This window comes from Diabrotica undecimpunctata, unplaced genomic scaffold, assembly GCF_040954645.1.
Source record: "Diabrotica undecimpunctata isolate CICGRU unplaced genomic scaffold, icDiaUnde3 ctg00002289.1, whole genome shotgun sequence".
Lineage (NCBI taxonomy): Eukaryota > Metazoa > Arthropoda > Insecta > Coleoptera > Chrysomelidae > Diabrotica > Diabrotica undecimpunctata.
In genome coordinates, this window is record NW_027313441.1 from 1 (window position 1) to 20,087 (window position 20,087).

The following is a 20,087-nucleotide window of genomic DNA, read 5'->3' on the forward strand; positions in this document are numbered from 1 at the left end:
GCGCTATCTCAGAGTCTGATGCTTCTAAAAAAAACAATACTAACCTTTGTACATAAATGAAGCTTCAGCGCTATCTCCTTCCTGACCCTCGGTGGTGGATAATAGCCCATAGTGCCCAATTGCACCATCGCTTCAGCTGCCTGTTGACTGTCATCGTCTGCAGCCACACCTGCAACAAACATTACATGAATGATTATAATATCAATATTTTCTCGTTATATATTTTTTGTTTATGTAAAAATAGATAAAATTGTGACAATCTGGATTTAAAAGGTAGTAAAAAGTGTTAATTGTTCTACTATATCTTCATTTAGGGTAAAATAAATTACTACAAAACAAGCAACTAGTAATAGAACATGTCAACAAGAAGGGAGACAAATAGATTAAGGTGAAAATATTTGGCAGTTGCTGATAGAAGATTGGTTTTAGTATCATATAAAAAGAGGCGTTCAAACTAGAATTTGTGTTGGTCCCAACATTGTTCAATTTCTATTTGGAAGAAATAATTAAGAAAGCAATTAGAGAAAACCAAAATTTATGATAACTGCAATGAAAAATTTTATATACATAAACAGCAAAAGAATAAAAGGAATGCACAGCTGCAATTATCTAGAAACTAATATTAATTGAGGCGAATAAATACACAGAAGTTTTATTTTACTGATCTATAAATAGGACACTAGTACTTAGCGTTTTTAAAATGTGCAGTATTCAGTGCAGATTCGACCGTTACTTGATGGAAGTTTATTTTATCTAACACTAAAACATTAAAAACTTTTATTTTCAACACTTTCACAAAATTGATAATAATTTATTATGACTACAGATGTTTCGATAGAGTGCCTTTCTCAAGTGATCTATTTATAGAACAGTTTAAAATTGACATGATTTTAGTCAAACTTCACAGCAGAGATAGCACTTGAGGAAGAAGAAACCTCGATTAGATAAGAAGCAGTGTGACACATTTCCAAAAAGAAAAATTAGGTTGGAAAAAATATTATTGGTTGTGATATTTTGAGAAGTTAATAAGTTTTTGACTGGAACTTTTATATATTCATTTATTATATAAATGACTTTTTTGCTGCCGTTGCAACCGATCGAAATCGTCCATAGGTACGTATAATGTGCGGGTGGCTCCTATCGGTGACATCAATTGAAAATTTGAATTAGTAGATTGATAGTTTCTCGTTTTTAATATGTAGCGAATGTCTACAATAAATACAATAACAATCCTTTGTATATTTTCACCTTTAACACAATTATTTCTAGAACCACAAAGTCCGCAATCTTAAGTATCCACATTATAAATAATTTTCTACTTAATTATTCAAAATAATGAGCTAAAATTCACTTACCTTCCCATGGGCATTTCTGCAGAAATAAGTATCCCTTTGGTGTCCTCTTCGAATTCGTGCAAAGGCACCTCGTCTAATTCCTCCTCGCTCGAAAATTGAAGGTCCTCTTCCAAGGTATTCTCCTCGTGTTTGGGAGTTTTCTTTAATTGTTTCGGAGGTTTGGGTAATAGACTCTCGTCTATAGAGTGAAGGCCTTCTCCCTCTACGTCTATGAGATCGAATTCGTCGACTTGGGATTTGACTGAAGAGAGATGGGTCCGGTGAACTTGCCTGACTCTGGAAAATGATAATTCAGTGGTTTAATAAATATCATAATAAAAGAAGAAGAACAGACGACATTTAACAGAAAGTCGACGTGAGACTTGACAGAAGGGAAACGTCTACCTGTCACGCACTTATCACACCTGTCCCACCTGGAGGCAATCATCAAATGATTCTACTTTTCTCAAACTCAACCGACACGCTGCTACAAAGTCTTATCGTGATACAGTTGCGCGAGCAGCTTGACGGCCGGAATGAAGATTCCAGTGGTTTCAAAAATATCATTCAAGAAAGTTATGGAAAATACCCGGAAATATTCAAATTCCAGTCAGCAGACGTGGCAACCGTGAGAAAAAATGATGAAACATCTAACAAAATCAACGAAACTTTTGAAATGATCAAAGAAGTGTTTATAAAAACTGATGAGGAATTCAAAAAATATTAACAGTAGTGTAAACTCAAAAAACAAGATATATTAAACTTACAATCCTATCGGGCTCGGCAATTGTGTAATTTTCTTCATCGCCGCCTATCCAAGATTGGTCGTCGTCCTGCATAGCTCGTTCTTGGGCTAACAGCAATCTGCTCTCCAGCTGTGTAAGATGTTCGTCATACTGTAATAAAAACAGAAATCGTCTTTTAATGTACTATAAAAATGCAAATTAAACTAAAAATCATAAAATTGATATTGAATATAGCTTCACGCAAAATATTGACTTGCAACCAATATCTCTTAACGTTGATCACACATCGTGTTCTCAATACTAAACGAGTTAAGTTAACTAAGGAGTGATACATAACAAAAAAATAATTTTTCATGTTATTAAAGTGATAATTTAGTCAAAACTTACCTCATCTAGAGTTTCCTTGCAGGCTTTGACTAGAATTTCAGCTTTTTCTGTGAATGTAGAATCCTTTCCATTGTATAATACACAGTTTTCTAATATTTGTTCGATGTCCAATAAAAATTCGTGCCTGCTGTGATATTTGTGCGCTAAAACAATTTATACATATTAAGTTTATTAAAAAAAAACACTAATTTAAAGTATCAAATAAAAAAATTATGTAACTAATGTTAACAATGTTACTAAGGTTTAGTTAGGATAGGTGACCGCGTAAAAACTACTAGAATATGTTCAAACTAACTTCTAAAAACTCTTAGAAACTTTTGACACATTCTAGAAACTTTTACACAAGTTTCAAAACGACTATACACTTTAGAGCCTTTAAAAGGTTGTAGAAATTTTTATGATGCCGAATATAAAAGACAAGAATGGAAAGGTAATAACAGAAGAAAACCAAATAATGGAAAGATGGAGAGAACATTTCAAAGAGCTAAATCATACAGACGTAGACAACATAGTGGAGGTACAAGAAATAAATGAAGAACAAAAGTAGAACCCATAACAACAGAGAAACTAGAAAAGGCAATTGAAAGAGTTAAATTAGGCAAAGCATCAGGCAAGGATATCACCCTGGAAATGATAAAATTCATGGGAATAGAGGGAGTGGACAGCATGAAAGAACTAATGAATGATATAAAGAGAGCAGAAATACCACAGGACTGGAAGAAAGACATTATACTACCAATACACAAAAAGGGCGACAAGAGAAACTAATAATTACCGAGGTAATACTATATCAAGCATTCCTGGGAAGGTATCGCAAGAATAATAGAAACAAGAATAAAAACCCAAATAGAACCAACTATGGAAGATACACAATGTGGATTCAGGAAGGACAGAAGCACGCAAGATCACATATTCAAAATAAGACAAGTAAGTGAGAAGTAATCAATAAATATAGAGAAATACATATATGCTTTATCGATCTGAAAAGGCGTTTGACAGAATACAAAGAAGGACGTATGGAGGACATTACAGGAAAGAGGAGTTGACAGGATAACAATTGATGTAATAAAAGATATGTACAATAATAATACAAATACGGTGAGAACCAACAACGAGGAATCCGAAGAATTTACTACAAGTCAAGGCGTCAAACAGGGATGCGTGTTGAGCCCACTGCTGTTCTCAGTGGTACTAGATGAAGCAATAAAGAAAGCCAAGAGAAGAATGAGAAAACTAACATTAGGATACTGGCAAATGAAACAGACTCAACTATCAGAGCTTCTATTTGCAGACATGTTTTGATAGCAGAAAACAGAGAAGACCTACAGAAATCCTAGAAGAAGAACCGTTAGGAACTTTTGAAACATACCAGAAACTTCTAGATAAGTTGCAAAAAGACTATACACTTTAAGAGCTTTTAAAAGCTTGTAGAAATTTTAAGATAACTTTTACAAGCTGTTAGAAATTATATCGTGTATAATTCCCAAAACATGGACTAGAAAAAGGAGCTCGTATCGAAAGTTTGTACACTTTTTTAACTGACTGCACTTTGTGTTCGATCATTCATATTCCTGACGATGTAAATCACCCGTAGCACCTTTAGAACCTACTAAAATTCACTAGAAGATGTTTTAAACAAACTTCCAAAAACTTTTAGAAACTTTTGAAGCATTCTAGAAACTTTTAGACAAGTCTCAAAACGCCTATAAACTTTTAATATTGTTCTGAAGCTATTTTCTTGTGGGCATTTTAAATTAATTACTATTTAAATGGGAATAAGCCACAATTAAAGGTTAAATACGTTTATTGACGTTTCAATTTCCACTTCGGAAATCGTTCTCAAAAGAACGATTTCCGAAGTGGAAATTGAAATGTCAATAAACGTATTTTAACCTTTAATTGTGGCTTATTCCCATTTAAATAGTAATTAACCTATAAACTTTTAGAGCTTTTAAAAGCTTGTAGAAATTTTAGTTAACATTTAGAAGCTGTTAGAAATTATATCCTGTATAATCCCCAAAAAATAGACTGGCAAAGAAGTTTGTATCGAAAGTTTTTACACGTTTTAACTGGCTGCTCTTTTGAGTTCTATTATCTGTATTCCTGACGATGTAGCACTTTAAGAATCAGCTAAAAACCACTAGAAGATGTTCTAAACAAATTTCTAAAAACATTTAGGAAATTTTAAAAAATTCAAGAAACTTTTAGACAACTTTCAATACATCTACAAACTTTTAGAGCCTTTAAAAAACTTCTAGAAACTTTAGAACCCTTTAAAACTTTAAAAATCAATACAAAAGAATCTGAGATTGTCTTTTAAAACATTTCAATACAATATTTAATGAGAATCAATCTTGGAATTTTTAAAAATCTTGAGGTTTTAGAATTGAACATTGACTTGTCCAAAACTAACTAAAAGGGATTGGAATGATACCTAAACACAAGTGTGAACACCAGGAGACTATATCGAAACTATATCGGAGTAATAGTATGAATAGAACCTAATAGTAAAATGAAAAGAAACAAAATAATTTTTCATTGCAAATTTTAAATTTGAATTTCCTATTTTTTTAAATATCTATGACTTTTTATGCATTTTAAGATTAAAGGTTTAAACTCAAAATAAAATAAAATAAGGAAAAAATTACTCACCAGTTACCTTCTTGGAGATCGTTTCTAAGTCCATCGGCCTTTTTACAATACTGTAGTAATCCTTAACGAGCTTCTTATTTACAGGTTTCAAGAAGGGCCATGATTCCGACATCGTTTTAATTTGGCGTTGACGACATTATCCAAGATATAAGTTAAGGCTACTTGATCATCATCGTCAAGTAGAGGATTGATAGCTTTTTCTAAGCGCATCAGCCGGTCCTCTTTTTCACCTAAGCGTTCTACACATTTACTGAGCATTCTCTGAGCGGCTATCGTGAGACTACTCTTGGGGCCTTAAAAATATATCCGATAGAGAACCTACATTTATTAAGAGACTAAATTTGAGTACATTTATGTTTGAACAATTTGATGAAAGACCTTCAAAAAGCGTTAAACATTGTTTCATGTAATGGATCGTAAACTAAACAATAAAAGATATTTTGAGCCTTTGAAAATTGAGGTTTTAGTACGAATCTCGAATGCAGATTTTTGTCCATCCTCCCTACAATCCGGATATTACACTAAGTGAGTTATTTTTTTTTTTAATACCAAAAACTAAAATATTTTTTCGTTTTTCGTAAATCTTGCAGTTGATACTAATAATAATAATACTCTAAGATTTAATAAAAATTGTATGTTGTTAATAAAATTACTTATAAACTTACCGTTATAAAGAGAAGAATTCTCTACAATCTGGTTAACATCCGCTAAAAATTCTTCTCGACTTTGATATTTCTTCTGCCTTAAATTGTCTCGAATTGTTTGTAGATCCATCGGCCTTTGGATAATTTTATAATAATCTAATACGAGCTGAAAAATAATGATAACTAAACAAAGACAGACTGGAAAGACAATTCATCGATGACAATATAAATAAAGAATGCAAATTGTAATTGTTTTGTTGATTTCTCTATGACTCGGTTGGTTTCAGATATCGATATTATACATTTCTGACTACTTAAATTACACATTCATTACTCTATTTAGCATTAAAGGACATTGATAACGTATACAGTGCAGTGAGGTCTTTTTTTATGAGGTGGATACGTCCTACAGAAAAGCGCATAAAAAAATCACATAAACAAGACATTATTTTTGCACAAATTTGCAGAAATTAAAAGAAATAGGCTGCAAGATAAATTACTTCGAATATCTGAAAGAAAATCATACACAATCTTAAAAAAACTTGTATTCAAAACTTAATTACAGTCGGAAAAATAAAAGATTACCCATGAACGTGGGTAGAGTTGTGTGATAGAGGTAGCACCTTTTATCGGAACGACCACATCGAGCGTCATAGACGGGAGATGGTTCTTGATAACTGGTCCTCATAAGACAGCTAACTCTCACTTATGGCTCCACGTGTCACACCCCGGCAACTGCATTGGTCTGCAGGCCTAAACTAAGTGAGGGTAGCCAGATATGGCGAAAATTTTACCGAGCAATTGCCGGTATAAGCTATCCCCACTTGCTGACCAACGGCTTCGGGCGGATGAGTTGGTACGTGGTAGGGCACTCTTTTGTCCTGGAGTTGAGAAATCGGCTCCGAAGGCGAATGAACCAAAATTTGGCCAACGGCATAAGGATGTAGAAGGCAAGGGGAAACCACTACATTAAAGATCCCTATGGATTTCCCCAGGAAAATTATCATGGCTTTCGGTAGTGATAAGGAATATGTTACTGATCATGGACTTCGGAAGTCAAGATCCGGCAAGGGAGGATACTTAAACTCAGAATGCAAGGCCTCCCAGGTCGACATCATGCGAAATCCTTGCAACAACAAAACAATTTTGAAGAGTAAAACCCCTAAATTGAGATGCTTACAAATCGCCACTTGGAACGTTAAAAGTATGTACGAAAGTGGCAAAGCACATAACATCGTAAAAGAAGCCTAGAGACTCAAAATCGATATAATGGGTATCAGTGAAACTCATTGGCCCAACTCGGGAGAATGTAATATCCTAGACCATGCAATGTACTACTATGGTAACGATACCCCTAAACACAATCATGGAGTTGGAATAATCGTTGTACCTCGTTTAAAATCGTCAATAAAATCCTACATTGCACTATCAGACCGAATGAATCTTTTACAGCTGTATGCGTCCCCATTTGATTTGAACATAATACAGATATACGCGCCTACAGCTGACAAAGAGGAAACAATAATGGAAGACTTCTACGAACAACTAGAAATCTTAATTAAGACAACCAAAAAGAATGAAATAACACTTATAATGGGAGATTTCAACGCGAAAGTAGGACGAGGCAAAACAGAAAAGGTAGTGGGAAATTTCGGACTTGGTGAAAGAAACGAAAGAGGAGATCGTCTAGTTCAATTTTGCCAAGAACAAAACCTAGTACTTACTAACACTCTCTTTAAGCTCCCGCACCGTAGACTCTATACCTGGAAATCACCGGCAGACTCACCTGGTAAAATAATCAGAAATCAAATAGATTATATCGCTGCACCAATCAGGTTTAGAAACTCCATCAAAGCCGTAAAAACTTACCCGGGTGCGGACGTAGCATCAGACCACAATCCGGTGGTATGTAAGTTTGAAGTAAAGTTAAAAAAGCCAAATGTAAAGAACAGGCCCGAAACGCTAGATATTAGGAAGCTTTCCAACAATAATATTAAACAACAGATGCAGGAGAATTTAAATACCGAAATATCAAAAATAACAATGAACCGCTGGAAAAGTGGAGTGAAATTAAAGAAGAGATTAGGACTTCAAGCACTAAGTTTTTACTACCTGATAAGAGAAAAAGAAAGACTGGATGACTGCAGAAATCCTTGACATGATGGAAGAGAGACGGATATATAAAACTAAAGATACTGCCAAATACCGCGAAACCCATAGACGAATTAGAGCTGAGATAAGGAAAACTAAAGAGAAATGGTTCTCGGAGAGATGCGAAGAAATCGAACAGTGCGAAAAGGTATACGACTATCACAATATGCATAAGAAGATAAAGGAACTCACAACAAAGAAAAGCTACAATATTTTATCGAAAGGGCTATGCGATGATAACGGAAATCTACAACTAGACCCCGACAAATTAGTTAGAATCTGGTCTGGGAATCTTATGTGGAACAACTGTTTAATGATGACCGTCCCAGTTAGTATACACTGAGCAATGATGATATTCGAGCTATTCTAAAATCAGAAGTGGAGAATGCTATAAAGGGTCTTAAAAATAACAAAAGACCAGGCAACGATAACGTATACGGGGAAGTATTGAAAATGCTGTGCGAAACAAACAGTCAATTTCTAGACTCACTCGTCAGACTCTTTAACAATATTTATAACAGCGGGGAATTTCCTGAAGACTGGCTAGAGTCAACTTTTGTTGCCATACCGAAAAAACCAAAAGCAAAGTCTTGTGATCAACATCGGATGATAAGTCTAATTAACCACATTTCGAAGGCATACACCAAGGTTATTTACAACAGAATAAGCAAAAAATGCGAGGATAACATTGGAGATTCGCAGTTTGGGTTTCGGAATTCTCTTGGGACAAGAGAAGCACTTTTTAGTCTGCAGGTACTCATCCAGCGCTGCAGAGATATGAACAAAGACGTGTACATATGCTTTATAGACTACGCAAAAGCATTTGATAACGTAAAGCACGAAAAGATAATTGAAGTTCTCCATAAGATCGGAGTCGACTACAGAGACATTCGAACAATTCTTCTTCTTCTTCAAGTGCCATCTCCGCGGCGGAGGTCGGCAATCATCATAGCTATTCGAACTTTTGAGACGGCTGCTCTGAAAAGTTCATTTGATGTACATCCGTACCACTCTCTCAGGTTGCGCAGCCATGACATTCTACGCCTCCCTATGCTTCTCTTTCCTTGGATCTTTCCCTGCATGATCAGTTGGAGCAAGGTGTATTTCTCTCCACGTGTAATATGTCCGAGATATTCCAATTTTTTTGTTTTTATTGAATTTAAAATTTCCATTTCTTTGTTCATCCTTCTCAGAACCTCTTTGTTTGTGACGTGTTCTGTCCATGATATTTTCAGAATTCTTCTGTACACCCAATAGCGTACTTCGAACAATAGCGAGTCTCTATTGGGGCCAAACAGCTAAAGTGAAAGTAGGATCTACATTGACCAATAAAATTGAGATCAAGAAAGGGGTACGACAGGGCTGTATCTTGTCTCCTATTGTCTTTAATATATACTCAGAAGAAGTATTTAAAACGGCGCTGGAGGAAAGCACAGAAGGCATAAAGATAAATGGAGAAATAATTAATAACATAAGGTATGCTGATGACACTGTGATTCTAGCAAGTAGCATGGTGGAACTGAGTTGCCTAATGAGTAAGATACAAAAAACAAGTGCACAATACGGACTCAGACTAAATATCACAAAAACCAAATGGATGTTAGTAAGCAAAACCCAACAACCACCACAGCAACTGATATTAGACAATGAAAGAATTGAACACGTGGATTCGTACATCTACTTGAGAACAACAGTTAACTCAAATTGGGATCAAGCGAAGGAAATACGTATAAGAGTAGAAAAGGCAAGAGCATCGTTCACTAGCATGAAGCAAATTTTCACCTCTAAAAGCCTCACCCTACCTCTCAAAATTCGACTTCTGAAATGTTATGTATTCCCGGTTTTGTTATATGGAATGGAGGCGTGGACAATGACCGCAACATTGATGAAAAAAGTAGAGGCCGTCGAAATGTGGGCTTACCGACGTATATTACGTATATCCTGGACTGAGCACGTGACCAACGAAGAGGTACTACGCCGGATAGGTAAAGAGAGAGAGGTAGGAATAAGTATAAAGAAAAGAAAGTTGGAATACTTGGGTCACGTTATGAGACATAATAATTATAGAGTACTACAACTGATCGTTCAAGGGAAAATAGACAGCAGAAGGGGTCCAGGGAGGAGAAGACACTCGTGGCTCCAAAACTTGCGGCAATGGTTCGGATTGTCATCTGCTGAACTATTCAGATCTGCCGTAAACAAAGTCAGAATGGCCATGTTGATTGCCAACGTTCGGAACGGACAAGGCACATGAAGAAGAAGACCCATGAACGATCATATCAATATATAATACCCAATAAACATTTAAAATATTTTATTGTTGTTAAAATAAACGATTTTTCTACAGGGCTTTGATATTTTATTTTTTCACTAAAACTGTTTCAAATAAGAAGTCCAAATCACCATCATCATCTTTGCTCTTATCCCTATACGGGGTCGGCTTCAACAATTGCACTTCTCCATAGGTTTCTATTCAGGATCATACCAATATTGATCTCCTTCCATGACATGTCCTGTATGACTGTCCCCCACAACGTCTTGTTGGGTATTCGTCTCTTCCTTTTTCCTGGAATCTGATATACAGCGAATTTTCGAATTGGGTAATTTTCATTTCGACGTGGAACGTGTCCTAACCATCTCAATCTATGCTCTCTCATTTTTGTACTAATAACTGCCACGACTAAACTTCCCCTAATATATTCATTTTTGATTCTATCCTTTCTTGTTACCCCCACTCATCCACCTTAGCATTCTCATTTCAGCCCCATGCTACATTGTTCTTCTTTCTTTTTCATTGACCTGCATTCAGTGCCATATATAATAGCTGGTCTCACTGCCGTCTTGTAAAATTCACCTTTTAGTTTCCTAGAAATGTTTCTGTCGCACAATACATAACTCGCCTCCTTCCATTTCACCCAGACAGCTCTTACTCTACTGCAGGCATATCCATATATCTCCCCGTTGATCCTAAATACTTAAAACTATCACTTTTCACAATAGACCCATTGTCCAGGGTTACCACCCTTTTTGGGTTTATAACTCCATCTTTGAATGGGCATTCTAAATACTTCGTTTTTGACCTACTCAATTTTAAACCTTTTGTCTCCACTACTCCAGTCTTATTTCTAATTCCCTTTCATTATTCCCTACTAACACCACATCGTCTGCATACAGTAAACACCAAGGAATGTCTCCTTGACACTCTTTTATCTCATCAAATACTAATGAAAATGAATATGGACCGAGCCCTGATGTAATCCTACCTTCACATGAAACTTATCAGTATCTCCTATCCCGGTTCTAACACTAGAAAAAGTTAAAATGATGACGATAAATTCAAATAAGAAGAAAACGAAATTTTTTAAATTAATGTTACTGGCAACGTCCACTGGCAACTTTAACATGGAGAAATTTATAATATGTACTTTATTTGCTTACTCATTATTTTTGTATTATAAATATGTATCAAATAACAACAAGAGAAATCATATGATTTCCTACCTGGCGAAACTGGAATTCAAATTTTTACCACTGTGCCTTCTACAACTTGCAAAGCAAACAGCTTGATGAATTACTAGGCAAGAGAATCTAAAATATGCATTCCACCTGCCGTTCATCATGGTCAAAATTCGTTGTGAATTCAGTTTCTAGTACTCCAAAATGAGTAAAGAAATATAACATAATGACGGTATTAGATTCTTGTTCCGATACAGGGCAGCGGCAAGCCGCTTATACGTAGTTCAAACTCTTTGGGTCTCATCAGAGCAGTATATGCCACTGCTCTGAATCGAAACAAAATCTATCCCGTCGTAGGCCAATAATTATCGAAATAACTATTTACAGACGTACCAACGCCATCTAATAACAACAAGAGAAATCATACGATTTCCTACCTGGCGAAAGTAGGAAATTTGAATTCAGTTTCGCCATGTAAGAAATCGTATGATTCCTCTTGTTGTTATTAGATGGCGTTGTTACGTCTGTAAATAGTTATTTCGATAATTATTGGCCACGAGATAGATTTTGTTTCGATTCAGAGCAGTGGCATATACCGCTCTGATGTATAAACTCTGATAATAACATCACAAAAATTGTTTGGTAAAGTTTTGATTTGATTCGTATGCATATTATCGATGACGCGTGGGTAATCTTTCATTTTTCCGACTGTAATTGGTTTTGGTATTCGCAAATGATAAATGTTTTCGGCTTAAATGCTTGAATGTGGCAAAATGTTTTTCCTGAGGGAATGACTTACTGAGAAAATGAGCACTTGAATGACTAAAACACAGATATTAATAATGGTCTTTATGCCTGTTGTATTGTTGCTCTCCTATGTCTTGATCACTGCCACTTCTAGAAGATTTTGTAAACTTTTAGGGAGCTTCTAGAAACTACAAGAAACTTTTAGAGGGTTTTGTACACGTTTAGAAAATTTTAGAAGTTCTAGACATGACACATCTTTAAGTTCTATACCTGGTTACAGTAAACGGACAAAAAAAAGGCCTTTCGATATAAACTGAGAGGACGGCGATCAGAGGAAGGCAACGAAAGAGGTAGCTAGATGACGTAGATAATCACCTTCAGTATTTGATTTAACAGCTATTTTAATTGTCAAGAGCTTTACAAGGATTTTACAATCTAAGTTCACACACTCGATCGATTTTCTTTGGAACAATAGCCGATTTTGGACGACTTTCAAGAAAGTCGTCCTGTAGCGAACCAAAAGTTCAATTAAATTGGAAAAACGCGAAACACTTTTAGATAAGTGATATTTCATCCCTAAAAGTCGAAGTGATCTGTTCAGCTCAATGCTGTATTAAATTGCATCGAAAATTAGAAAAAGTCATAATAATTATAAAAAAAAATTTTAAATATTCTTCCTATTTGACGTTTTCATCATTTCTTTTTGATACAACAAAATAATCCTAAAAAAATTTAAAAAATAATTAATTACTTACTTTTTGATTGACTGGGAATAAGAAAGGCTGGACGTCTGGCATATCTCGCATTTCATTGAGTATATTCTCTAAAATAGTAGACAAAACTACAACAGGATCCGTTCGTCTTCGGTTCGCCGGCCTGTTGTGCTTTTTCAAATAATCGCAATGTAAATCTTGCACTCCTCTTCGTCTTTTTCTATTACCTAGAGCGTCCTTCGGGACTTTTAACATTAAACTCCTACGTTTAATCTCCTCGGCATGCTGAAAGTAATTCTTTAGAATAATTTAATGAATAGAGAGTTAAAAAAGCGAATCTATAAAAAAATAAAAGTATAGTTACAAAAAATAAAAACAAGAAGCTCGAAAATCTGTTATGTAGTGCAGCATGTACGAGCCACTTCCCATACCAGTTTGCTCACCTGTGGAATTTGCAGTTTAAGTCGATTACCATAAACAAATTATACTCTGCATGTTTTTTTTAAGTTTCCATATTAATTAATAAGGCATTTTTATTAATATTTATTAAAAACATTACCCTTATGTTTTTTTTTATTTATTTTCAACAATAACCCTGGCTATGCATTTACTTATATCAACATATGTTGATTTTTTTCATAATTACGTTAAATCCAGAGGTAGCTATGGAAAAATGACATTAAAACAATAATATTATCAGTTAATAACAAATGTATTTTGTAGTATTGTAAAGCTTTTTGCCGTTTGTATATTGTACAATAGGTCGAGGTAGTTATTGATGAGAAAATTTGTTCAATCATTAATAGATTTTTTAATACTGGAAAATCCAATTCGGAAATGCGAATATGTGCGAATAGATAAAAAACTACAGATTCGGTCGTCACAAAATCTAGAAATGTACGAAAAAGTAAAATAACCGAAGCAGATCTAAGGGCATTAAGACGCATTATAGAGAAAAATCGATGAGCAAATGATATGGAGTTAAGCGTTTTATGGAGTGACGTTATTGAAAGACACGTTTCATGTCAACATGTCACCGAGAGGCACACAAATTAGGATTTGGTACTTACAAAGTAAGTTTTATAGTTGAAAAAATTAATACGAATTGTTTTTAATATTACATTTTATTTTAGGCTAAGGAAAAGCCACTTTTAACAATACTGTAGCATAATAAATTTCTTAGTATAAAATTTTCTAAGACGTCCCTGGGCCAAGTATTAAATATTTCCGTTTCTCTGTTTACATTGTGAGGTAAAAGAAAATAATTTCTCTAGTTATTTACTACGACGAAAATATGGTTTTATTGATTTGTACGTGTTATTTCTACACATTTAAAAGTAGTTTGATTCAAAGTCGTTTTGCGAGATAGTTGAGGCCTGTTTAAAACAAGAATTTTGGTTTTTTCGATGACAAGAACCGGTGGAGAGGTAAGGGAAACGGTAGCCCTTGCCGGTATTAGATTGAGGTCGAGAGAAATTCAAGTTAGGTTGAAATGGGTAACTAGAGTATGCAAACGTTTGAGTGTATCGGTAAAGAGACCGGCAAAAATTTGTCGAGAATATTGAAATATACTCTATTTAATATGTCAGTTTAGAAAAGAGTCATCACTATCACCACATGTTGCCGTTGTGTCCAGTTTTATATATTCCTGTTTTTTAAGAAGCCCAGTCCAAATTTTGTGTTCCAAACATTCAACCTCAAGTTTTTATTTGTCCTAAGAAGCCGTCCCAGAGTATCCTTCACAATTTGGAGATGGATTTGATCGTGTGGCAGAGAAGGTAACCCCAGAAATCTTAGAGTGTATACAGTGAAATCCAGGTAACTTTTATGTTTGAACTCTTGAGGGAAAAATAAACAGTTTAAAATAATAATTGCTTTCATAACAATTTAAATTTTTGATAATTAATATTGTAAATCTTAGGGCGTGGTCTTAGCTGTCATTTAATTTGTCTGTTTTTAAATTTGGCATTGACATATGATAGCTTAGTTGAATTTTTTTACACTAGTTTGTTCTGTTTTTGAAAAAGGTTAACCTCGGTACATAGTTTATTTAAAAAGATAATTTTTATTTATAATGATTTACTTCTGCCACAGTTTATAGCCCAGTAACATTTGTAAGTTTTGTAGCAACAGAGTTTGTAAACGAATAGGACATATGTAAGTTTTTTCTTCTTTATTGTTTTGATATAAATCTTTGTAACTAATTATATTGTAAGTGTTTATGTATTGTCATGTTTTGTAACTGTTTGTAGTGAGACAACAATAAATGCTTAAGTTATTTCCCTAAATCATTTTTGTTTATTTATTTTAGAAGTCTCCTAACCTCTTTTTGTGTTGGTTAGGACCCAGCTCTCCAAATAAACCCTGGTTGCCGTTCGCACAAGTATCGTTTATTTTGCTTGCTCTATCTCCACCCCAGTTCTTATTTAACCTGGCATTAGAAAAAATAATTCGAGAGTCGCAGATTACTACTAATGGTACTATCTTTAACAAATCAGTACAAATTGTCAGATACGCAGATGACATAGACATCATAGGTAGGTCCACAGAATCTCTGACTGAAGCATTTCGGTCGTTAAGAGCATCTGCACACAGAATGGGACAGTTCTCCCTATCTTTTCCTATCTTGAGCTGTTCTCTGCCATGTGGGACCTCCTTGTTTCCTGATGTCATCTTTCCACCTCATCTGTGGTCTGCCTCTTGATCTCTTTGCATTGTATGGACGCCACTTTCCGATGGCATTGTTCCATCGTCCGTCTTGGAGACGTTCATTGTGTCCAGCCCATTTCCATTACAGTTTTGCTGCTTGTTCTATCGCGTCTACTGGTTTTGTTCTGGTTCTGATCCACTGGTTACGTTTTCTATCTTTAAGTGATATACCCAACATTTGTCTCTCCATCGCTCTTTGTGCCTTCCTTCTTCTTCTTCTTCTTCGTCTAGCCATTCACATCCACATCTGAACATAAGCCTCTTCAAGTCTTCCTTTCCATTGTTTTTTATTGTACGCTACTTGTAGCCAATTTTTCCCGGCAGTCCTTTTCAGATCATCTGTCCATCTCATAGGAGGTCTGCCTCTGGGTCTTTTGTGTTGGTATGGTCTCCAGGTTAAAATTTATCTGTGTGCCATTTCAACTTTAATGATTTTTGCACCACATCGGTGACTTTGGTTTTCTGTCTTATCCATGTGTTTGTTTTCTTGTCCTTAAGTGATATACCTAGCATTGCTCTTTCCATCGCGTGTTGAGTGACTCTAAATATATTCATATTCTTTTTTGTGATTGTCCATGTTTGTGCCGCATAAGTTAATATCGGAATAATGCATGCATCATGTGCCTTCCTTATCCTATCCAAATTGACCTGTGTAAATGTCCATGTCTGTGCTCCGTAGGTGAGCACCGGTATTATACAGGAGTTATATACCTTGCTTCGTAAGTATAGAGGGATTGTTTGATTTTTTAGAACATAAGAAAGTTCGCCGAACGCTGCCCATCCCATTCTTACTCGTCTCGATATTTCGGCTGTTTGATTTTCTCTGTTAGCTCTGATTGCTTGTCCTAGATAGATATACTCATTTACCTATTCTATTTTTTCTGTTTGTATTTTTATTGCCTCTTGGCCTTCCGTGTTTGTCATTACTTTTGTTTTGTTGAAGTTACATAATTTTTAGGCCTTTTTGCAGTGATTTTTCATGAAGTTCATTCAGCATTAATTCTAGTTCTTGTCGTTCCGAGGAGATCAGGAGTATATCATCCGCATATCTAAGGTGATTTAGGTACTTTCTCTTAATACATATTCCTCTGTTTTCCCAATCTGTTGATTTTATTATATCTTCGAGGGTCAAGGTAAACAGTTTAGGTGAAATTATATCGCCTTGTTGAACTCCTCGTTTAACTTTTATATTATCCGTTATTAATATGTCGTCCAGAATTACGGTCATGGTTGCGTTTTGGTAAATATCATGTATCAATTGTCGGTATCTTGAATCTATACTACTATTGACCAGAGCTTCTTCCACCGCCCAGTGTTCAATGCTGTTGAAAGCCTTTTCATAATGTACGAATGCTAAATACAGCGGAAGGTTGTATTCATTGGTTTTCTCAATTAAGATTTTAAGCGCATGTAGATGGTCGAGACGAATATATGGAGGCATAAAAGAACAAGGTTTGTGGAGCAGGTGTTACAATTTTGAGTTGTATAGAAGATTTGGAGAACCTGACGTTGTAAAATTCATTAAGGTAGCACGCCTCAGATGGATAGGTCATGTAATCAGACGAGAGGAGATGTCATAGTCAGAAAAGTTTTTGACCGAAGAGGGCCGATCGGACAACGAAGAAGAGGAAGACCGAGACTTAGGTACCAAGACAACCTAGAAAATGATTTGAAGTCTATTGAAATTAGAGCATGGAGAAGGGTTGTCAGAGACAGGGGCGAATGGAGGATTGTTCTGAAGAAGGCTTTGGCTCATAAAGAGCTGTAACGCCACTGATGATGATGATCTCCACCCCAGTAACTTCTGCTCCAATTTTCAACCCCCGTAGTAATACCCTATGTGGTAGGCAAAATTTTTCGTTACAATACAACAAAAGAAAAATAGACTAAGATGGTCAAAAGAGCATAAAGATTGGACTCAGTCGCAATGGGATTCAATACAATGGAGTGATGAGTCTACATTTAAAGTGTGTATTGGAGACAGTAGGAGTCGCGTCATTCGCAGGAAAAATGAAGCTTTCCATCCCGACGGCATCTGTCATGATCTGGGGCAGCATGTCGTCTGAAGGTGTGGGAAAGTTACATTTTATTTTAGAAGAATCTCTTTTACCAATCATGGAACACCGTTTAACATCAGCGGAAGATTTTGTCTTCCAACAGGACGGCGCAGGTTGTCATACCTCAAAAAAGAGTTTAAAATGGATTAAAAACCATGGTATACCATTTCAGGAATGGGTTTCTAACAGTCCCGACTTGTCCCCGATAGACTTTGTGGCGCGAAATGAAAAAAGCTTTGAGTAAACATCCTGCCAGGTCCGTCAACGAATTGAAGGAAAAATTGCAAGAAACATGGGATTCGTCTACACTGTAATTTTGTCAGAACTTGTAAAAACTATGTCTCGAAGAATTGTGGATGTCATTAAAAATAAAGGGGATGTAACTCAGTGGTAAACTTTCACATTTTTTGTTTGTTAATATTACATATTCTATGCGTTTTTTTTTTAAATTTATTATTATTCTGTTTAATCATTAGTTTTCATTGCGTTATAAAATATTTTCTATAATTAGGTAATTCAAAAATGATGTTCAATGCATTTAAACTTTACGCTGTGCTTTTATTTTTGTTCTCTAAAATTTAATGTTCTTATCAATCTAACGTTGGGCCAACTGATATGGGAATGGGCTCGTATTCAATTGTCACTAAGCATATAAAATTACCTGTTTTATTGTGATTGATATGAAACCAGTTGAGATTCACAATCATACGGGATCCAGTATAATTTCAATGGCTGTGAAAACATGCACTAGCCTGCGAAAACTGGTACGAGTAAAAGAACAGGGCAAATCAATTATATGACTTTTATTCTTGCAGAAGAAGAAATACGGAATGACAATTGCAGTTAACCGATAATGTGTACAGGAAAAATGAGATAGGGTAGGAAATATGAAACATTTTGAGCAGAGAACTTCTAGCAACTCTAGATGATAAATAAAGTTATATGAAAAAGTGTTTTCTGCTGCAGAAGAAACTAGAAACGCAGATACAGCTCGATGGTGAAGAGTGCACCAAATAGACAGGAATTATAAATTAAAAAGTATTAAGTATCGAGTATAAGAGCAAAGTTTGGCAAGTGGGGCGAAAATGTCACAATTTTTTTTATATGTGACAAGTTTTTCTTGTGAGATTGATGTTGATGTACGATTATTTAGATCTCAGTGTATGTTAAACACTCAGCTGAATAAGTCACTATATTTTTCTCTGTATCTCCGTTCGAAAAAGTACCGAAAATAGCAAGTGGGACGAAAATGTCACGGTTATCGCTGTTTGGAATGCTTTTTTTTATATGTCACAAGCTTTTTTGTAAGATTGATGTTGATGTACGATTATTAAAGTCTCAATGTATGTTAAACCAAAGAATATAGACGTATATAGAAGGACAGTTCAAACGGACGATTTAGTTGCGGTTATTATACTTCAAAACACTCCTTAAAACCATCATGAAAGGTGTAGTTAGGGGGAAGTGGAAAAGGAGAACGAACGGAGCTATTTATTTAACTTATGCATCCACTCTTAATCAAATTTCCATGCCATTAATTTGCAAACTGTCTTTTTGTTTTTTTTTTACAATAAAATCTTTATTTTTAATATATTAAATTGTTAAATTTTTAATTTTAAAAATTTAAAAATTTACGAAACATTTTAAAAAAATTTTAAAATATTTTATTTTAGCTATTTATTTAACTTATGCATCCACTCTTAATCAAATTTCCATGCCATTAATTTGCAAACTGTCTTTTTGTTTTTTTTTTACAATAAAATCTTTATTTTTAATATATTAAATTGTTAAATTTTTAATTTTAAAAATTTAAAAATTTACGAAACATTTTAAAAAAATTTTAAAATATATTCCACCAAAAATTTTATTTTTTCAGGACATCTAGCTGTTCCAACTCCCTTGATGGTTGTTCGGGATCATCATATGGGAGGTATGCTGATCTGAGAAGTATCTCCTTCATAACTCCTCCCTCTATGACCTTTATCTTTACTGTCGTTCAGTCTGTCTAACAGAGATCACAACCAGTCTTTTGTGTTAAGGTCTGGATTTTGCCTCCTTAGACGGGTCCTGATGGTTTCTTCATCAAGCTGTTTCTCGGGGACGCGTGTGAGGATCATGGAGGGCTTGGGCATATTATTTAGATCAATTATATTTAAGTTTGCTCCCTCCCACAGGCCCGCAATAGTCTTCACCACTTCAGTCGTCCATTTTTTTGTATACTCGTTAACACAGTTCACCCACATGATCCCTTCGCTAAACGATGTTTTATGGGAACTACAGGAGATCATTTTGACCTCCGATGGGAACTCCTCAAGTGCGTGCTCCAGTTTATGGAGTCTGTGTGCTACCACCATTCTGAATAGTTTTGTCACGGTGCTTTATGATCTAGTCTTCTCGTTAGAGCTCCTTAGTTTCTTAGCAACTCTGTTACGAGGGGGTTGATGGTATTCTCCCAAAGTCTCTTTTTATTCTCGGGTGTTGCCGATTTGGT

At 35.1% G+C, this 20,087-nt stretch overlaps 1 protein-coding gene across 1 annotated transcript; it reads right to left on the minus strand.

Moving 5' to 3' along the window:
- Positions 1-44: 44 nt before the first annotated feature.
- Positions 45-13,156, minus strand: LOC140431929 (uncharacterized; the record flags this gene model as incomplete). Its single annotated transcript, XM_072519797.1, has 7 exons — positions 12,873-13,156; positions 5,785-5,929; positions 5,120-5,412; positions 2,468-2,610; positions 2,102-2,230; positions 1,352-1,631; positions 45-169 (listed from the first exon to the last, which is right to left on the minus strand). Coding segments are annotated over exons 3-7 (789 nt in total), but the record flags the coding sequence as incomplete, so codon positions are not given.
- Between the last annotated feature and the right edge of the window lie 6,931 nt (positions 13,157-20,087).